Here is a 19,961-nt window from a genome sequence, read left to right on the forward strand (position 1 = left end):
CCGTACTGGTCCACCATTCGGTCCATTGCTCGTTGGAACACCGAAACCCCGTTCGTGACACCGAAGGGAACCCGGAGGAAATGGAAGAGGCGGCCGTCTGCCTCGAACGCCGTGTAGTAGCGGTCCTCCGGGCGGATTGGGAGCTGGTGGTATGCAGATTTCAGATCCACCGTGGAGAATATGCGGTACTGGGCAATCTGATTTACCAGGTCTGCAATCCGGGGAGGGGGTACGCATCGAGGTGCGTGAACCGGTTAATGGTTTGGCTATAATCAACGACTATCCGGAACTTTTCCCCGGTCTTGACGACCACCACCGGAGCTCTCCAAGGGTTATTACTGGCCTCTATGACTCCCTCACGTAAGGGACGCCGGACTTCGGATCTAATAAACATCCTGTCCTGCAGGCTATACCTCCTGCTGCAAGTGGCCATGGGTTTGCAGTTAGCGGTGAGATTAGCGAAGAGTGGAGGGAGGTCGATTTTTAGTGTTGCTAAACTGCATATAGTGAGAGGGGGAAGAGGTTCGCCGAAGCTGAGTGTTAGGCTCCTGAGGTTACACTGGAAATCGAGCCCGAGTAGGAGAGGGGCGCAGAGGTCTGGGAGTACATACAATTGGAAGTTGGAGTAGTTGACGCCCTGTATTGTTAGCGTTGCAATAGTGCGCCCCTGTATCTGGACAGAGTGTGACCCCGAGGCGATGGAGATAGTTTGATGTGTCGGAAATATCGGAAGCGAGCCGTGCCTTACCAGATCTGGGTGAACGAAGCTCTTGGTGCTCCCGGAGTCGAAGAGGCACGGTGCCTCGTATCCGTTGATTTGGACGGACATCATGGACTGGGGCAGTCTCTGGTCGGGGGTCCACGATGGGGTCGCGTGATCGGCCGGGAACGCATTTAAACTTTGGAAAGCGACCTCTAACGAGGTCGCTAGTTTTACCGTGTCCTCCAGGTCCTGGGCCCCTTTCTTGAGGAGACGCTGGCGCATATAATTGGATCGGATCCCTGCAACATACACATCTCGGACGGCGAGTTCCATGTGCTCGGAAGCTGTCACGGCCTAGAAGTTACATTCTCGTGCTAGAGCTTTAGGGTCCCTCAGGTAGTCCTCTAGCGACTCTGCAGGGCGCTGGCGGCGAGTTGTAAAGATGTGCCGCGCGTAGACTTCATTCACGGGCCACACGTACAGGCAGTCGAGTATCGCAAGGGCCTCAGTATAAGAGTCAATTACATCAAGTTGAGTAGAAATACGATGGCTCATCCGTGCGTGGAGAAGACTGAGTTTCTGTTCTGTAACAGAGGAGGTAGCCGATGCAGCCAGGTAGGCCTTGAAGCACCAAAGCCAATGCAAAAAATTTTATTTTGCCTCTGTGGCCTATGGTGTGAGTTCCAGTCGGTCAGGTTTGAGGGCTGATTCCATGGTCGTTTTTAAGTCGATTAAATTGATGCGACCATCAATTCATTCAAAGACACAAGTGAAGTAAACTGTGGCTTTAATCGACTTACAACTGAGCCTGCCTGCGACTAAACTGAACTGAGGGCGGACTCGTAAGACTGTAGCACTTTATACTTCCTGCTGGAGGCGGAGCCAAGTGCGGAGCCCTGTACATACTCCTCATCTCCCCCTGTGGGCAGAGCCGCACAACATCTCACAGATGGAGCCCACAGGACACAGTAATATACAGTGTAGATTTATAGGTTATACATTCACCACAGTTGGAAAGTGAGTTTGAAGATGTCTGCGAATACCCCCGCCAGCTGACAGGGCCAAGACCTGAGTACTCGTCCGGGTACCCCATCCGGGCCGGTGGCTTTCCGTGGGTTGACCTTCGAGAAGGCTGCTCTGACGTCTGCAATGGTGATCTTAGATACAAGTTCATCTGAGGCTTCTGGGGTGGAGGGTTCGCTCTCGCTGACCTCTTGCTCAAAGCGGGCATAGAATGCATTCAGCTCATCAGGGAGGGGTGTATTGGAGCCGGCGATTTAACATGCCTTCATCTTATAGCCCATCTAGCTTCATCTTGTCTCTCATTCCGTCATGGGATGTGATGTGTGTTGCAAGACCAGAACTTGTAGGTCGGCCCCAATTGCCCTTGAGAAGGTGGTGGTGAGCTGCCGCCTTGAACCGCTGCAGTCCCTGTGGTGTGGGTACACCCACAGTGCTGTTAGGGAGGGACTTCCAAGATCTTGACCTGGAGGGGGGACTTGCAGCTGTGGTGATCCTGCGCGAATGTTGCACTTTTCCTTGAGGTGGTCAATGTCACGGCTTTGGAAGGTGTTGCCGAAGGATCCCTGGTTGTTGCTTCAGTGCACTTTGTAGATGGTACACACTGCTGCCTCAGGCACTGGTGATGGAGGGAGAGAATTCTCAACACGGTGGGTGAGGTGTCAATCAAGTGTGTTGCTTTGTCCTGGATGGTGTCCAGCATCTTAAATGTTGTTGGAGGTGCACCCGTCCAGTAAAGTGGAGACTGTTCCATCAGACTCCTGACTTGTGCCTTGTTGTTGATTGACAGACTTTGGGGAGTTGGGTCATGCACCACCAAATTGCCAATCCCGGACTACTCTTGTTGCTACCGTATGTATTTTGCTAAGCTTCTGGTCAATGGTAACCTCCAGGATGTTGGCAGTAAGGGATTCACCAATGCTAATGGTACTCTCTCTAGTTGGAAATGGCCATTGCCTGGCACTTGTATGATTGCTGTGCAAAGCTGTTAGTTAAGACTTGTCCTTCTGAATCAGGCTTCAACTAGCCTAATGCATACATCCCAGTTAATCTTCATTTGTGACTGTCTGTGTAATGGGTTTTATGCACTCCTTGATTTTGGGAGAAACCAGTGTTCATCACATGATACATTTTAGCAAACAGAATTAGGATTCTTTTAATTTGAGAAGGTCACAATTAATATTTAACGCATTTAAAATTTGATTTAGTTGATACAACTGATTATTTTTAAATTAGTAAATTGATATCTGTGTTATATTGATCTTCTCTATTCAATAATTACAGTATCATCATGGTAAAGACTATACCAATTTCTTGTAACCCAGCTATTGATACCCTGGTACGCAATTGTCTTTTAAGACAGATCTGTTTGATTGAATCTGTATTGAGATCAGTTCATGCTAAGAAACACAGTAGACGCACCATAAAAGCAGCAAATAGCGGTGACCTCAAAGAAAGCCAGGAAAACAATGGATACTTGAGCGGTATAATGGTCCAGGAGCTGGAAAACGTAAATCCCACCCTGAAATGACATCAGATTAAGACGGACATTAAAAACATCCAAGAAATGCTTTGGACTCAACGGCGCAAACCGATTAGAGTTCTGATCCTGCTGAAATGTCAGAATCTGGGAGATAGGAGGCAATAATACTTCAACAAAAAGCTTAATGGTATTTACAAATCGGGAACGACCAGCAGGTGTAAACTAGCCTGCCTCCTTTTTCCTAAAAGAAATCAACCCTTCCCTCTCCATAAGATGAGGTGTCGGTGTGGTACAGTGGTTAGTACTAGTACCTCATAGTAGGTGGGGGTTTAACCTTCAGTCATGAATTTTGCATTAATTGGCAGGCTGGGTGCAGGCAGTAAAGTTGAATGTTTTACCGTGATTCCTGATCTTGTTTCAATGCCCCTACCGGTCTTTTTGCTCAAGGTGTTTGTTCAGGGGGTGGACAGGCTGATCTCATTTTTTTTGGCAGGGTAGGTAGAAAGGTGATACTGCAGAGGGTGATAAATGCAAAGAAGGTTCAGGGTTGGAGCAGGGAGGAGGGGGGGTTTGTGGGTGAGGATAGAAGCGGGCTCTTGCAGGGTTGGGGTTGTGGGCCCTGGCAATGGCACCGCTCCTTATGGTCCCAGGGAAGTACATGGTGAGTCCGGTGATGGTGGCCACGTTGAAGATTTGGAGGCAGTTTAGACAGCGTTTTAGGTTTGGAGCTGAGTCAGGGTGGGGGGAGGGGGCTGATCAGGGGGAGTAATGGGTTTGAGACGGGGAGGACAGATGCAAGGTTTCGAAGATGTGAAGCGAGGGGGATTAAGGAAATTACGGATTTGTTTCTGGGAGGGCGATTTGAGTTTGGAAGAGTTGGGCGAGAAGTTTGCGCTGACACGGGTCAAAAGCTTTAGGCCTGTGCGGGTGCGGGACTTTGCAAGGAAGGTCTTTCCGATGTTCCCGGTAGTGCTGGCCTCCTCTTTGCTGAAGGCAGTGCTGTTAACGGAGGGGGGGGCGGTTGGAGAGGGGGGTTTGTCTCGGCAATTTACGGGAGGATCTTGGAGTAGGACAGGGTTTCCACGGAGGGGGTTAAGGCAAAGTGGGAGGAAGAGATGTGGGCGGTGCTGGAGAAGAGTATGTGGTGGGAGGTGCTGCGCAGGGTAAACGCCTCGCCTTTGCTCGCGAGGCTGGGACTGATACGACTGAAGGTGGTGCACCTGACAAAGTCTAGGATGAGATGGTTGTTCGAAGGGGTTGAGGATATCTGTGAGCGATGTGGGAGGGCTCTGCGAATCATGTACATAGCTTTTGGTCCTGCCCGAACCTGAAAAGCTTTTGGAGGATGGTATTAATCACTATTTCGGAGGTTTTACATGTGGACGTGGAGCCTGGTCATTTTGAGGGTGTCGGATCGGCCGGAGCTGCAGATGGTGTGCGGACACCTCACTGATTGCTGATAGGCAGGTATTGGGGTGGAGGTCAGCCTCTCCACCCTGTGCCTGGGAATGGCAGGTCCTGCTAGAATGTCTGACCTTGGAGAAGATGAAATTTGCGCTGAGGGGGTGGGGGGGGGGGGGGGGGGGGGGGTGAAGGAAGGGTTCTACAATTATTGGGGTTTGTTCATCATGCATTTTGGGGAGTTTGTTACCATTGACTGTTGAGGAAGGAGGGGTTTGGGTGAGCTGGGGGGGTTTTGTGGGGTTGTTTAGAATGGTAAAACTGCTGAAAGATTTGTTGAATAAAAATACTTTTGAGAAAAAAATTAATTCTGCATTAATGAATGACCGAATATTAAAGCTGGGGTTAATTGGAATTGATTATTTTCTTTTGTGAAACAACTGTTTGTGGTATTGCTCGAGCCACTGGCCAAACTCGGAGACCTCACTAACAGCAGATAACGTTCACTTCTTCAGCTGCCCTCTATTCTGAATGGCAGGGCCGGGACTGGATGGAGTGATCGTTTCAGTAAGGTGTCAGCATCCTATCATAGATTTTACAGTGCAGAAGGAGGCCATTTGGCCCATCGAGTCTGCACCGGCTCATGGAAAGAGCACCCTACCCAAGGTCAACACCTCCCCCTATCCCAATAACACAGTAACCCCACCCAACACTAAGGGCAATTTTGGACACTAAGGGCAATTTATCATGGCCAATCCACCTTACCTGCACATCTTTGGAATGTGGGAGGAAACCGGAGCACCCGGAGGAAACCCATGCACACACGGCGAGGATGTGCAGACTCCGCACAGACAGTGACCCAAGCCGGGAATCAAACCTGGGATCCTGGAGCTGTGAAGCCATTGTGCTATCCACAATGCTACCGTGCTGCCCATGATCTTATTCAGATCTTATTCAGTCTGGATTTTCCCCGGAACATCTGTGGCACAAATATCCGACAAAAGGTGAGCAGCTGTTTCAGCGACACAGGTAATACTCAGTGAGTCTGGATGCAGAAGTGGAGTGAGAAAGCGCGATAATGTTATGAGCTGAATATGGCTTTTTATCAGAACGGGAAACTCCGAGCTCAGTTCTGAGGAGGAACCTTAATGAAACCGAAACTGCATTATTTTCCTTTCAGTGTGAAATTCCCAGTAACAAACTTACAAGATAATATATTACAAAATTGTATGATTAAATCCGCCTATAACATATGCCCAAAGATGCAAATAAATTTAGCCAAACTGGAAGACGCTAAGACGATGGATGGGATTCTCCGCTTCCCCCAGCCACGTGTTTCTCGGCATCCCCCCTTTCCAGGGCAGTGGGATTCTCTCTTCCCGCCACTTGTCAGTGGGATTTCCCATTGAAGACATCCCACACTGCTGGGAAACCTGTGGGCGAGGCTGTGCTGCCAGGAGGAAAAATGTATCCCAAGAGCCGGAGAGTTCCGGCCATTATTGATAAAAGTGCCTGGGTGTCATGTTGGCATTTTGATCCATCCTTCAGTTAATACTCGGACACCATGAAGGTTTATGACTAGGGTGGGAGTTCCTGGTCCCGCTGATAGTCAATGGACATTCTGGCTGGGCCGCCGTGTATCCTGTGGCAGATCCCATCATGATGGGGCGTGGAAAATCCTGACCTTAGAAAAACGCGTTTGACTGACATTTGGTGTGACATATACCTGTGTGACGTTTGGAATTCCTAACAGAAAACCTACGGCACAGACCCCCAACACCACAAACTCTTTCCTTTTCAGATATTTCAGGAGGCTGTCCTGGTAGGCATCCAATAGACTTGTCACCATCACCTCCACCATAGCAAACTGGAAAAGAGGAGAAATAGAAGACACGTGTGTGAAGCAATTGCATGAATTAATCCTTGAATGATAGGTTTCTTAAATAAATAGGTTTCTTAAATTAAATCTCAGCACCATAACTAACTCAATTTGCTCAGTAGAAATACCAAATAACTGGTCTATCACACAAAATTGAAAGACACAGAATTCCCTGCTTAGAATTTTAAGCTACAAAGAGTTCTGACATTTGTTTTTGGTTTTAAAACATTTTTAGTGAGATTTTGGTGATATTTATTTGGGGCAGCACGGTAGCACAGTGGTTAGTACTGTGGCTTCACAGTGCCAGGGTCCCAGGTTCGATTCCCGGCTTGGGTCACTGTGCGGAGTCTGCACGTTCAACCCGTGTCTGCGTGGGTTTCCTCCGGGTGCTCCAGTTTCCTCCCACAGTCCCGAAAGATGTGCAAGTTTGATGGATTAGCCATGTTAAATTGCCCTTGGTATCCAAAAAAAGGTTAGGGAGGGTTTTTGGGTTACGGGGAAAAGTGGAAGTGAGGGCTTAAGTGGGTCGGTGCAGACCCGATGGGCCAAATGGCCTTCATCTGCACTGTATATTCTGTGTTCACAAAAGTTTATAAAAAGTCCATACATTTTCATATAGCAGGCATAGGCCTCTCTCCCTCTCCCCACCCCAATATCGAATAAACCCCTTCCTCCCCTTGACTGTTTAGGTGTTTCATGTTTTATCGTACATATTTGCAGGGTTTTATTTATTTACTTGTGTCGGCCCCACCAAAAAGAATAGCAAAGATGGGAAAGGGAGCGTTATATGTGGGATACCTTGGCTCCGTTTCTGTTAAACCCCCCACCCCCGGCCCGCAGGCATACATTGATTCGGTTCGCTCTCTGGTTTTATTTGCATGTTCCCGTCTGTGGGGAGTGGTGCTCCACCCTGTACATGGCTAATTCGACCTCTGCTTGCCCCGTTCTGACCTGGGAGCCTGTGCTCCTGCCGTACGGTCCTTTGTCTGTGGTCTTGTTCTCCGCCCTCCGTCATCTGCCCCGGCGTTTTTTGTCCCCCCTCCAACCTCCCCACACTTCTTCCCTTCTTTCTTCTTTCCTTCCTCTTATTCTTTGCAGCTTTAGTCTCCTTTGTGCATGACTCCTACCACCCCCCCACCCCCCTCACTCTATTGGCTTTTGGCTTCAACCAGGTCCTCAAACAAGTTGGTGAATGGTTTCTACGTCTTGTGGAAACCCTCTTCCCACCCTTGGATGACATATTTTATTTTTTCCTAGTGGAGAAATTCCGACAGGTTGGCCAGCCAGTCTGCAGCTTTGGGTGGCCCTGCTGATCGCGATTAGGGAGGCAAAGGCAAGAGCATCGGTTCCCCTTCCCATGAATCGTTCTGACTGATCTGGTACCCCGAAGACTGCCACTTTCGGGCTTGGTTCCACCCTCACAACCTTGGACATTGCCTCGAAGAAGGCTGTCCAGAACATGTGTGTGTGGTTGGCCGGGCCTCCCTGGTACTGTTCACATTTGTCCTCCACCTCCAAGATGAACTTGCTCTTTCAGGTTCTAGTTAGGTGCGTTCTCCACCATTTTCAGTTGCGCATGTGGAAGTGAAGTTGGCTCTGTTCAGTGCTTCTCGCCAGAATCCCCACTCTATTTCTATCCCTAGTTTTTCCTCCCATTTCTCCCATGTCTCATCCAGTGGGGAGTGTGCCCCTTCTAACAGTTGCCCATACAGGTTCCCGCAGTTCCCCCCACCCAGGTTGCCCGCGTCCAACAGGCTCTCTGACATTGAATGTCTCGGTGTCCGTGGCTATGATGTTGTTTCCTTGCGGAGGACGTTTCTTACTTATAAGTGCCGCAGTTCATTCCTGTTGGGCAGTTATAATCTTTCTGTCCGTTCCTCTAAGTCGTTAGTCTGTCGTCCATACAGAAGTCCCTAACTGTCAGCGTCCCTCCGTCTGGTCTCTACCTCTCAAAGGTGGCATCCAACATGGCTGGTGCAAACCTGTGGTAGATGGGGGCCATAGTGGCTATTTCGGTCAAACCGAAGTGCTGTCCCATTTGATTCCAGGTCCCCCCCACCCCCAGACAAATGCCATGATCGTTTTGGCAACTGTGATAAAGAAGGCCTTGGGGATACAGATCGGTATGGATCTGAACAAGAATTGGAACCGGGACAGCACATTCATCTTGACCGTCTACACCGTCCACGCTCGGTTTAGCTCACTGAGCTAAATCGCTGCTAAAAAGCAGACCAAGCAGGCCAGCAGCACGGTTCGATTCCCGTACCAGCCTCCCCGGACAGGCGCCGGAATGTGGCGACTAGGGGCTTTTCACAGTAACTTAATTGAAGCCTACTCGTGACAATAAGCAATTTTCATTTCATTTCATTTTCATCCCATGTCTTTTCTCACCTTGGGCCTGGATTGGGCATTTGCGTTTTTTAATAAAAAAACATCGTTGTCTTTAGACTTGGTGGCAAGCTTAGTAATAATATTGTCATTCAGAGTCCTACGATTTGCCAACTCGTTGTCCTGCTCACTCTTTATTAAATGCTTTCTTTTTAATTACAAAGACCACAACACATAAGCTGATGTGTGCACATGATTTAAAATAAATCTATCTTCCAAGAGAAAGGCTTATGGTGTGGAATGGGGACTAGTAATTGAGAGAATTCCTATATAGACTGGAACAAAGCAAAGATAGCCCACGTTCATCTACAACTAAATGCAATCACAAAGGTGCAGATCACGGATTTAATCGCCTGTGCATGCGTTTTTATTAAAAAGCTGAGAAAAAGTGGTGTGGGTGACGTACAATTAGCTCCTGAGTCAGGTGAGTCAGCCAGTGAAAGGTCGCTGGAAAGACATCTCATTAGGATTGCAAAAGCTTCAAAACAACTGAAGAAAGTGGACGAGACCTCAACTGTGTATTTTTTGGTTTGATCATCGCACAGAGAATTTAGAAAACTGTTAAAGCCCTTCCTAATACAATGTTGCAATGATTGGTAGTCTCCCTGATAAGAGGTGGAGCATGAAAAAGAGTCAGCAGTTCATTCTCCATATAAACTGGGTGAAGAGGTGGAGCTCAGGATGTTATAATATCCCAAATAATTATTATGTGACATTTAATATATTGATGATCCACAGCACAAAGTTGTGCTTGACAGAATTTTTGAATTTGAATTTAAAATCCAGTTTGCCGAGGATACTCTCCTCAAGGATGTGAAATAAACCGTTCTTTATCATCAAGGTCAGTTCGAAGGTGCACATATAGAAGGCAGTTGTGTAGCTGGAAGGGCCTTTCAGAATGGTAGGTAGGAACCTCATGAGGACACAATTTGAAAACCACAAAGTTATGGATTGATATTCATAAAGCATCACGGCACGCATTTAAAGGTCATTTCTAAAAGATTAAATTAACTCCCAGTGTTAAAAGAAGAAAAAAAAAACCAGAATTTACATTCTGATAACATCTTTCACTCCCTCCGAATATCCCGATTTGCTTTAGAGTCAGTGAAGTCCTTTTAAAGTGAAATCGCTGGTGTTATGTAGGGTCTGAAGCAGCAAACAAGGTCCCACAATGAAATTAATAACCAAACAATTTATTTTAGTGCCCGCTGTTGAGGAGCACACAGCGGCTATCACACTGGGAAAACGCCCCTACTCCTCTTCAATTCCGGCAGTGGGACTTGTTGCATAGATCTGAGTGAGCAGCCAGGCTTTAACATCTCACCCATATGGTGGTGTCTCCAGTACTGGTATCTTTTAAGTACTGCTTAGATCAGGCATTGTCGAACTCGGGGGCACGACCCGCGGGTGGGTCGCGGGCAGGTGTCGGGAGGGTCGCGGAGCCGTCCGTCATTGCGTTCCCAATTGCGCAAATATGTGTGCAACAGCCGAACGCCGGCTCCAAGCGGCCTTCAAAATGGCCGCGAACATGTAAAAAAATGCGGCCGCACTGCACATGCGTGCCAGATCATCGGCGCGCATGTGCGTGCGCACCAATAATCAGGCACGCGTGCGCAGTGCGGCCACTTTTAAAAGAAAACGGCTGCAGCTTTTTGTTTTACAAGTTGGGGGGGGGGTGGTTTATTCATTTTATTCATTTATTTTATTCATTTAATTTTTATTTTTTTCATTTATTTTATTCATTTTCTTTACAAGTTCGGGGGTGTTTTATTTGATAACATTTTACAGGAAAAAAATGCAGAACTTTGGACAGTTGGAGACTCCATACTTTCGGACACTGGAAGGCTTCACCTTCATCCAACAGGTTCCATTGGAGGAGCGTGTACGAGGGCCAAAGGGACCCAAAACCATTTCCTCCATTTTTGTCAGCAGCAAACATGGTAAGAGAAAATGGTGGGTCGCGCAGGTCGGCCGGCGTGAGTCGCGAAGGTCGGCTGGCGTGGGTCGTGCAGGTCAGCCAGGTTGGGTCCCAAAGGTTGGCCAGTTGGTAAAAATGGGTCCCCGGAAAAAAAGTTTGAAGAACACTGGCTTAGATAATGTCCTGGAGAGGACTTGAACCGATAACCTTCTGATCGAGAGGGTTATCAAGGCTAATAGTGTGGCTGGACAAATAGTCCAACCGTCTATCAAATCAGGGATAAAAGAGTAAAACTGAGATTGGTGCTGCTGGTCTTTGGTAGGATTTTCACCTGACCCGTGGATGACGATTTTACATCTACCTGGCGAGAAATCCTACAAGTTTGGACAATTATTCGTCCAATCCCTGATGTGCACAGGCCCTTGCCTCATAACTGACAGACATAAGGGGCGGTTTTGCACCCACTTTAGCCGCGAGTGCAGACGGCGAAGTGGAAGCAAAATCTTGCAAGGAGCGAAAAACGAGATTCCCGCTGGTGCAATCCAATATTGCGATTTTCCCCGCCCCACACTGGTCACGTAACAAGGTTCCTGCCCAGAAGGGCGGTAACCTCATTTCAATACATTTAAATACATTTTAATATGATTGGCGGTCTTTACCGCCCTCTGCTCCGCCCAGATCTAGAATTTCCCACCCTCGCCGACATGAAGTCACATTGGTGAGGTTTACAACTGCTTCTTTTTAAAAACTTTTTTCTATTAGGGTATTTGCAAGTTTTTATAATAATAACAATAACAGCGACATAAACATGGTAATAAGCATTCCCACCCCATCCCAATCTTCACCCCACCCCCCCAGCAACAAGAAAAAAATACAGTCTGCCCCCCCCCCCCCGGGCTACCAGGGACGCAAAGGGCAAGATGACAGCCTCTTTCGCCCCCTGAACTCCCGACTCTTCTGACACTCTAAAGATCGCCACCTCCGTACTCGGCACCACCCGCATTTTGAGTACCGTGGACATTGCCTCAGCGAAACCCTGCCAAAACCCTCTAAGCTACGGGCATGCCCAAAACATGCGGACATGATTTGCTGGGCTTCCTGCGCACCTCGCAGACCTGTCCTCGACCTCAAAAAACTTGCTCATCCGGGTTACCGTCACGTGTGCCCGTTGGACTACCGTTACCAATGCTCCCAAACTTGTGTCTTTACATGACGCCGCCTCCATCCGCTCCCATGCTGCCCCCTCCCCCACTACCCACTTCCTAATCACGGCTATATTAGCCGCCCAGTAGTAGTTGCAGAAGTTCAGCAGCGCCAACCCACCCTCCCCCCGACTGCGCTCCAACAACACTTTCTTCACTCGCGGGGTTTTACCTGCCCACACAAAGCCCAAAATCACCTTATTCACCCGCTTGAAAAAGGCCCTTTGGATGAAGATGGGGAGGCACTGAAAGACAAACAGAAATCTGGGGAGGACCGTCATTTTCACGGTCTGTACCCTCCCCGCCGGTGATAGCGGGAGCATGTCCCCTCTCTCAAAGTTCCCTTTCATTTGTTCTACCAACCGGGATAGGTTTAACTTGTGCAGTGCCTCCCATTCCCAGGCCACCTGGATTCCCAGATACCGAAAGCTCTTTCCTACCATTCTAAGCAGCAGCTCTCCCAGTCTCTTCTCCTGCCCTCTTGCCTGGATCGCAAACATCCCGCTTTTCCCCATGTACAATTTATACCCCGAATAATTACCAAAGTCCCCGAGGATCCGCATAACTTCCCCCATCCCCTCCAATGGGTCCAAAATATACAAGAGCAGGTCATCTGCGTAAAGCAAGACCCAGTGCTCCACCCCGCGTCCCCCCCCTCCCCGACCTCAGCCGGTTCGTACGCACACTTGCTACTGGTGCCTGATAGAGCAACTGCACCCAGTCAATGAAGCCCTCTCCAAACCAAAACCTTCCCAGCACCTCCCACAGGTAATTCCACTCCACCCGATCAAAAGCAATCTCCGCATCCATCGCGACCACCACCTCCACCTCCTCTCCTTCTGAGAGCATCATAATAACATTTAAAAGCCTTCGAACATTGGCCGTGAGTTGCCTGCCCTTTACAAATCCTGTCTGGTCTTCCCCTATCACCCTGGGACACAATCCTCTATCCTTGTGGCCAGTATCTTAGTATCTCAGTTTGGGGTCCAGATTAAGTAGAGAAATTGGCCTGTATGACGCCCATTGCTCCGGATCCTTCTCCTGTTTCAGGATCAATGAAATGGAGGCATGCAACATTGTTGGGGGGAGGACTCCCTTCTCTCTTACTTCATTAAATGTCCTCACCAGCAATGGATTCAATATCTCTGGAAACTTCTTATAGAATTCCACTGGGTAGCCGTCAGGCCCCGGGGCCTTGCCCGACTGCATGCCCTCCAGGCCCTCAATTATTTCCTCAATTTCAATTGGGGATCCCAGTCCTTCCACCAGATCCACATCCACCCTCGGGAACCTCAACTGACCCAAAAACTGCCTCATCCACTCCACCCCAGCCAGGGGTTCCGACTCATGTAATTTGCTGTAAAAGTCCTTAAACACCCCATTCACCCCCACTGGGTCCAGGACCGTAATCTCACCTCTACTCTTTACTCTCCCTAAGTCCCTGGCCGCCTCCCTTTTTCTGAGCTGGTGCGCTAACATTCTGTTAGCCTTTTCCCCATACTCAAAAATTGCTCCCCTTGCCTTCCTTAGCTGTTCTCCCACTTTCCCTGTAGTCAACAGTCCAAACTCCGCCTGTAACCTCTGCCGCTCCCACAGTAGCCACGCGTCTGAGGCCTCCGAGTATCTCCTGTCCACCTGGAGTATTTCCTCAACAAACCTATCCCTCTCAGCCTGTTCCGCCTTTTCTCTGTGGGCCCGTATCGAGATTAATTCCCCTCTGACCACTGCCTTCAAAGCTTCCCAAACCATCGCTGCAGAGACCTCCCCCGTATCTTTTGTTTCCAGGTAGTTCTGGATGGACTTGTTTACCCGCCCACAGATCGCTTCGTCCGCTAACAACCCCACAACCAGCCTCCATAGCGGGCGTTGCCCTCTCTCCACACTAACCCACAGAACTACCCAATGTGGGGCATGATCCGATACTGCGATTGCCGAGTACTCAATATCCACCACCCCCGGTATTAGAGCCCTGCTCAGAACAAAATGGTCAATGCGAGAGTATACTTTGTGGATGTGGGAGAAAAAAGGAAACTCCTTCACCCTTATCCATTGTTGCTCTATTAATATTGGTGAACCACAAGTCTTCCATTATGTCGATCAAATGACCACACAACCAGTTAGTTAGTACAAAAGATGGTTTATTTACATACACAAGAGTTGTGTCGACATGCAAACGCAATATTTACTATGAGTTAAACTACACCTATCAGCTGCAATAACCTATACTTAACTTCAGGGCGACCGGCACTGTGCAAATGGATAAGGTCTTTATCTGGATTTCACTTGGCTGGTTCAAAGAAAATGGCTCTGTCTCTGCTGGGCTCATCCGTCAGGTAGCGATCGTTGGTCTTGAACTTGGCTGGCTGTTCCTGCTGCAATTGGGTTGGCACAGGCCGGATCCAAAAGAGACAGAACACATGGCTGTGCTCCCTTTTATCCCTCTGGGATTTCGCACTCTTTGGGGTGGTCCTTAACCTTGGACCCAATAGTTCGACAGGGCTCTGATCACTCTCTTCGATTTTGGCCAATAAAGGGGCGGGTGCCTTGGTAGCTGGGCGGGTCCTTAGCGGTCATTGACCTTGTCAGTTGGGCTTTCTGAGTAAGGGGAGTGGCGCCGATCAGTCAGTGGTTAAACCGGTTGCTTGATTGGAGTTCTATTGTCCTGGGAAAATGGGCCATTAAAATGCAAACGAGCAGGGGGTTTCGATCAAATCTGGTTACCTGTGTTTCAAGTACACATATGCTCTGTATCTGTCTGAGTCCTGGGTTGGCCATTCCCATGGTCCTTTGCCACTGGCCATCTTAGATGGCTACACCGTGCAAACCTCCATGGGTCTACTCCCCCATTTGTTCCATAAACCCCTTCAATTTCTTTGCTGGCAGTCTTCCTGCCCTGGATTTTGACCGGTCCAATTCCGGATCAATGACTGTGTCAAAATCTCCCCCCATGATCAAGCTATGTGATTCTAAGTCTGGGATCTTACCTGACACCCGCCTCATAAATTCCACATCATCCCAATTCGGAGCATATACGTTCACCCGCACCCCCTCCAGCTTCCCACTCACTATCCCTGCCTCGAATGGCACCCGTTTATTGATCAAGATCGTCACACCCTGGTCTTTGAGTCTAGCCCTGAGTGGAATACTTGGCCGAGCCACCCCTTTCTCAATCTCGTCTAGTCTATAGCCTTTAGGTGTGTCTCTTGTAACATTGCCACGGCCGCCTTCAGCCCTCTCAAGTGTGCAAACACGCGAGCCATCTTGACCGGCCCATTCAACCCTCTAACGTTCCATGTAATCAGCCTGGTCATTCATCATCTCCACCTTGGTCTCCAGCACGGTTAGGTATTCCTCGTATTCCTCGTGCTCGGACACCTTTTTCTCCACCTCCTGGATCGCTCATCCGTGGGTTTCTTGATTCTGCACCACCTGATCAATCGAATCCTTGATCGGGTCCAGCCTATCCTCTTTCAGCGTGGCGAAGCAATCTTCAAAAAACTTCACCCGCTGCTCCGTTGACCACTGTGCTGTCTCCCCGTGGCCCTGCTTCTCCACTATGCTTTCCCGCGTTGCCAGCTCTGCTCGCATCTTCCTTGTAGAACTTTGTCTTCTCACACGACCACTTCTGGTCCAATTCTCCATACACTGCAGGGGGATTTCTCCTCACTGTCTCGCTCTTCATCGATTTATCCAATACAATCCGGAAAGAAACGTGAGAAAAAGGTCCAAAGGTCCGTCACAGGCGGGAGCTATCAAATGTGCGACCTACCCCTCCATGGCCGCCACCGGAAGTGCCTTACAACTGCTTTTTAAAGACGTGAAGCAGTCAAGGTGAACTCGTCAGGGGCACACAGGTACGTGTAGCCCTCGGGGTGAGAGTGGCACTGCCAGGGTGGCACTGCCAGGTGGCAGGTCTATGGACGGGCCCTCTTGGGAGCCCCATTGGGGGAGTTCACTTTATGTGTGGGGGAGGTTGCCCCGGTGCTTGTGGGTGGTTCCCCATATCTGTCTGGGTGGGGTTGCCCCATTGCTTATGGGTGCGGGTATCCCATATCCGAGGGGGTGGTTGCCCTGGAGCTTGTGGGGGGGTGGTCGCCCCGGTGCTTGCAGGGAAGGTTCCCCATATCCGTGTGGGGTGGGCGATGCCCCGTTGCTTGTGGAAGGGGGGGGGGACCCTATCTGAGGGGGGGGGGGCAGTGTTCCCCATTTCCATGGTGGGATTGCCCTGGCAATTGCTGGGGTGGGGGGGGGGGGTTCCCATTGCCATGGGGTGTTGTCCAGATGCATGTTGGGGGGAGGGAAGTCCCCACATTTGTCTGCGGGAGGGGGAGGGACGGGCAGAGTGTTCTTTTGACACAGCTTGGGGCATCCTTTAAAAACCTCGCCCCAAACTCTGTGGAGTCGGTGTTGACAGCTCTATAGGCCTCACCCCGCCAGCGTGAAACCACGCCTCCAGATGTTTTTGTACAGAGTGCCAGAGAATCAGAAGAGAAAACTCGGCTGTGCAGCCGGAGAACGACACTCTGGTTTTCTCCCCTAACCAGCACTCTGTGCACACAATGCCAAATTCCATCATCGCATGAGGAGTCGTGCATGATCATATCTTTACATTTTTCTTACTTTGTTTTCTTGCTGAGTTAGTTAAGATACGTGTTCTTGTAAATATCCAGTCTCAATCTATGTAAGATTGCTTGCTTGTTTATGATTTGTTCAATATATTTTTCCAGCTCTTGAGCCGCTCCAGTGTTCTGGTGACAGCTGAGCTGTTTCATTTACATTGTGATCCACCAGGCAAAACGAAGCTCAATGACTGGCATCTTGTTTTCGTGTAAAACAACACAATAATGCTTTGATATCAAAAGAAATTACACATTATCTGTTTGAGAAGTCACACGGAGTTATAATTTATATTTGACAGAAGTACTTCACATATATTTGAATTCTCTGTTGATTAGAGAAGATAATTAATTTTCCCACTCCAAGTGTAACTTTGCTGGGTTTACCTAATCTCAGGGACTCCGGGGGATGTGGGTGGGATGGGGAGGGTGGGGGGGCACTGTGCAAGAGACAATGGCCTGAATTGTTATTATGTTGAGGAAGTGTCCTATCGCTGTGGGATTATAGGCCAAAGCTTGACGCCATTTTGATATTAACTACTGGACAGATAATCTTCAGAGCTTCTTAAAGGATTGAGAATTTGGTCACAGCGCAGATGATTTCTTTTTTCCTTCCTTCGCGATTGTCACCTCCTCGTGTGTCAGGATTATAACCCTGTGGTAGTCACCACTGTTGTATATACTGTATATATGTGTGTTTTACGGTAAGGCCCCTGTACTACAGGTATGGGGGTAGATCCCTGCCCACTGGCTCCGCCCAGTAGGTGGAGTATAAATATGTGGGCACCCCGGACAGCAGCCATTTCGTCAGCTGCTGTAGGAGGCCACACATCTCAGTGTAATAAAGCCTCGATTGCATCCTAATCTTGTCTTCTCGTAATTGATACACTTATTACACTGAGATTTTTCATAGATGGACCTCCGCTTCAAGCCATTTCGCCTGCGCTGCATCCTCAAGCAGACAACGCCAAAAAGGACTTCGAACATTGGCTAGCCTGTTTTGAAACGTACATGGGGTCTGCGCCAGACGCAATCCCAGAAGCACAGAAGCTCCAGATCCTTTACACGCGGCTGAGCTCCAACGTCTTTCCCCTCGTCCAGGACACGCCGACCTACGCAGAGGCCATGGCGCTACTGAAGGAAAACTACGCTCAGCGGACTAACAAAATCTACGCCAGGCACATCCTCCCCACGCGGCGCCAACTTCCCGGTGAGTCGGTGGAAGATTTCTGGCGTGCCCTGCTCGCCCTAGTTAGAGATTGTGACTGTCAGGCCGTTTCAGCCACGGAACACTCGAATCTGCTGATGACAGACGCATTCGTTAGGGTCTGATTACATCCGTCAGTGCCTCTTAGAAGGGGCCACGCTCGACCTCGCGGCGACCATAAAACTAGCATTCTCATTTACAGTAGCCTCAGGACCCCTGCCCGTCGAGCACCTCATCAGGCCGCTCATTGCCTGCAACCGCCGACGACCAGCCGCATCTCGCCACGGTCACGATTGACCAGTCTCGACCACACAACCTCGCAACCGCTTCAACAAAGGTGAAGGTCAACGGGCATGAGATCTCCTGCCTGCTGGACTCCGGGAACACTGAGAGCTTCATTCACCCAGATACGGTAAGGCGCTGCTCCCTTGCAGTACACCCCACTAACCAGAGAATCTCCCTGGCTTCCGGATCCAACTCCGTGGCGATCCGGGGGTACTGCATCGCCACTCTCACTGTTCAGGGCGTGGAGTTCAGCGGCTTCCGCCTCTACGTTCTCCCCAACCTCTGCGCTGCCTTGCTACTCGGCCTGGACTTCCAGTGCAACCTCCAGAGCCTAACCCTGAAATTTGGCAGGCCCCTACCACCCCTTACCGTTTGCGGCCTCACGACCCTTCAGGTCAACCCGCCTTCCATTCTTGCAAACCTAACCCCGGATTGCAAACCCGTCGCCACCAGGAGCAGACGGTAGAGCGCCCAGGACAGGACCTTCATCAGGTCTGAAGTCCAGCGGCTGCTTCGGAAAGGCATCATCAAGACCAGCAACAGCCCCTGGAGAGCCCAAGTGATAGTGGTGAAAACTGGGGAGAAAAACAGGATGGTCGTTTACTACAGTCAGACCATCAATCGGTACATGCAGCTCGAGGCGTACCCCCTCCCTCGCATATCTGCTTTGGTCAATCAGAGTGCACAGTACCGGGTCTTCTCGACAGTGGACCTGAAATCTGCCTACCACCAGCTCTCCACCCGCAAGGCGGACACTGCGTTCGAAGCAGACGCCCGCCTTTACCACTTTCTTTGAGTTCCCTTCGGCCTCACCAACGGGGTCTCGGTCTTCCAACGGGAAATGGACTGAATGGTTGACCGGTACGTACTGCGGACCACTTTCCCGTACCTGGACAATGTCACCATCTGCGGCCACGACCAGCAGGACCATGACGCCAATCTTTCCAAATTTCTCCACACCGCCACTCCCCTCAACCTCACGTATAGCAAAGAGATGTGCGTGTTCAGCATGAACCCTTAGCCATCCTCGGCTATGTGGTCCAGAACAGAGTTCTGGGGCCTGACCCGATTGCATGCGCCCCCTCATGGAACTCCCTCTCCCCCACTGCCCCAAGGTCCTCAAACGATGCCTGGGGTTCTTTTCGTATTACGCCCAGTGGGTCCCATACTATGCGGCCAAGGCCCGGCCACTCATTCAATCCACCGTTTTTCCTCTGATGGCCGAGGCTCACCAGGCCTTCAACCGTATCAAGGCCAACATCGCCAAGGCCACGATGCACGCGGTCGAAAGCGATGGATCAGACGTCACTCTGGCTACCACCCTCAACCAGGCAGGCAGGCCCGTGACATTCTTTTCCCCCACCCTCCATGCCTCCGAAATTCGGCACTCCTCCGTCGAAAAAAAGGCTCAAGCCATCATTGAAGCTGTTGCGGCATTGGAGGCACTACCTGGCCGGCAGGAGATTCACTCTCCTCACTGACAAATGGTCGGTTGCCTTCATGTTTAACAACACACAGCAGGGCAAGATCAAAAATGATAAAATCTTGAGGTGGAGGATCGAGCTCTCCACCTACAACTACGAGATTTTGTATCGCCCCGGTAAGCTCAACGAGCCTCCCGATGCCCTATCCCGAGGTACATGTGCCAGAGCGCAAGTGGACCGTCTCCGGACCCTGCACGACAATCTCGGTCATCCAGGGGTCACCCGTTTTTACCACTTCATTGAGGCTTCCAATCTGCCCTACTCCATCGAGAAAGTCAGGGCGATCACCAGAGACTGCCAAGTCTGCGTGGAGTGTAAACCGCACTTCTACCGGCCAGACCGTGCACGCCTGGTGAAGGCCCCCCGCCCCTTTGA

At 49.9% G+C, this 19,961-nt stretch overlaps 1 protein-coding gene across 2 annotated transcripts in view; it reads right to left on the reverse strand.

The window, feature by feature from the left end:
* si:ch211-283g2.1 (sodium- and chloride-dependent GABA transporter 1) overlaps positions 1-19,961 on the reverse strand; it is a 139,147-nt gene that overhangs the window by 16,240 nt on the left and 102,946 nt on the right. For both annotated transcript variants that reach the window (XM_038814394.1, XM_038814393.1), the window contains 2 exons: positions 6,334-6,474; positions 3,146-3,245 (listed from right to left, as the gene is read on the reverse strand). In XM_038814394.1, coding sequence (XP_038670322.1) covers positions 3,146-3,245; positions 6,334-6,474 — 241 coding nt within the window. The remainder of the gene's footprint in view (positions 1-3,145; positions 3,246-6,333; positions 6,475-19,961) is intronic.

The sequence above is a fragment of the Scyliorhinus canicula genome, chromosome 12 (assembly GCF_902713615.1).
Source record: "Scyliorhinus canicula chromosome 12, sScyCan1.1, whole genome shotgun sequence".
In the NCBI taxonomy this organism is placed as follows: domain Eukaryota; kingdom Metazoa; phylum Chordata; class Chondrichthyes; order Carcharhiniformes; family Scyliorhinidae; genus Scyliorhinus; species Scyliorhinus canicula.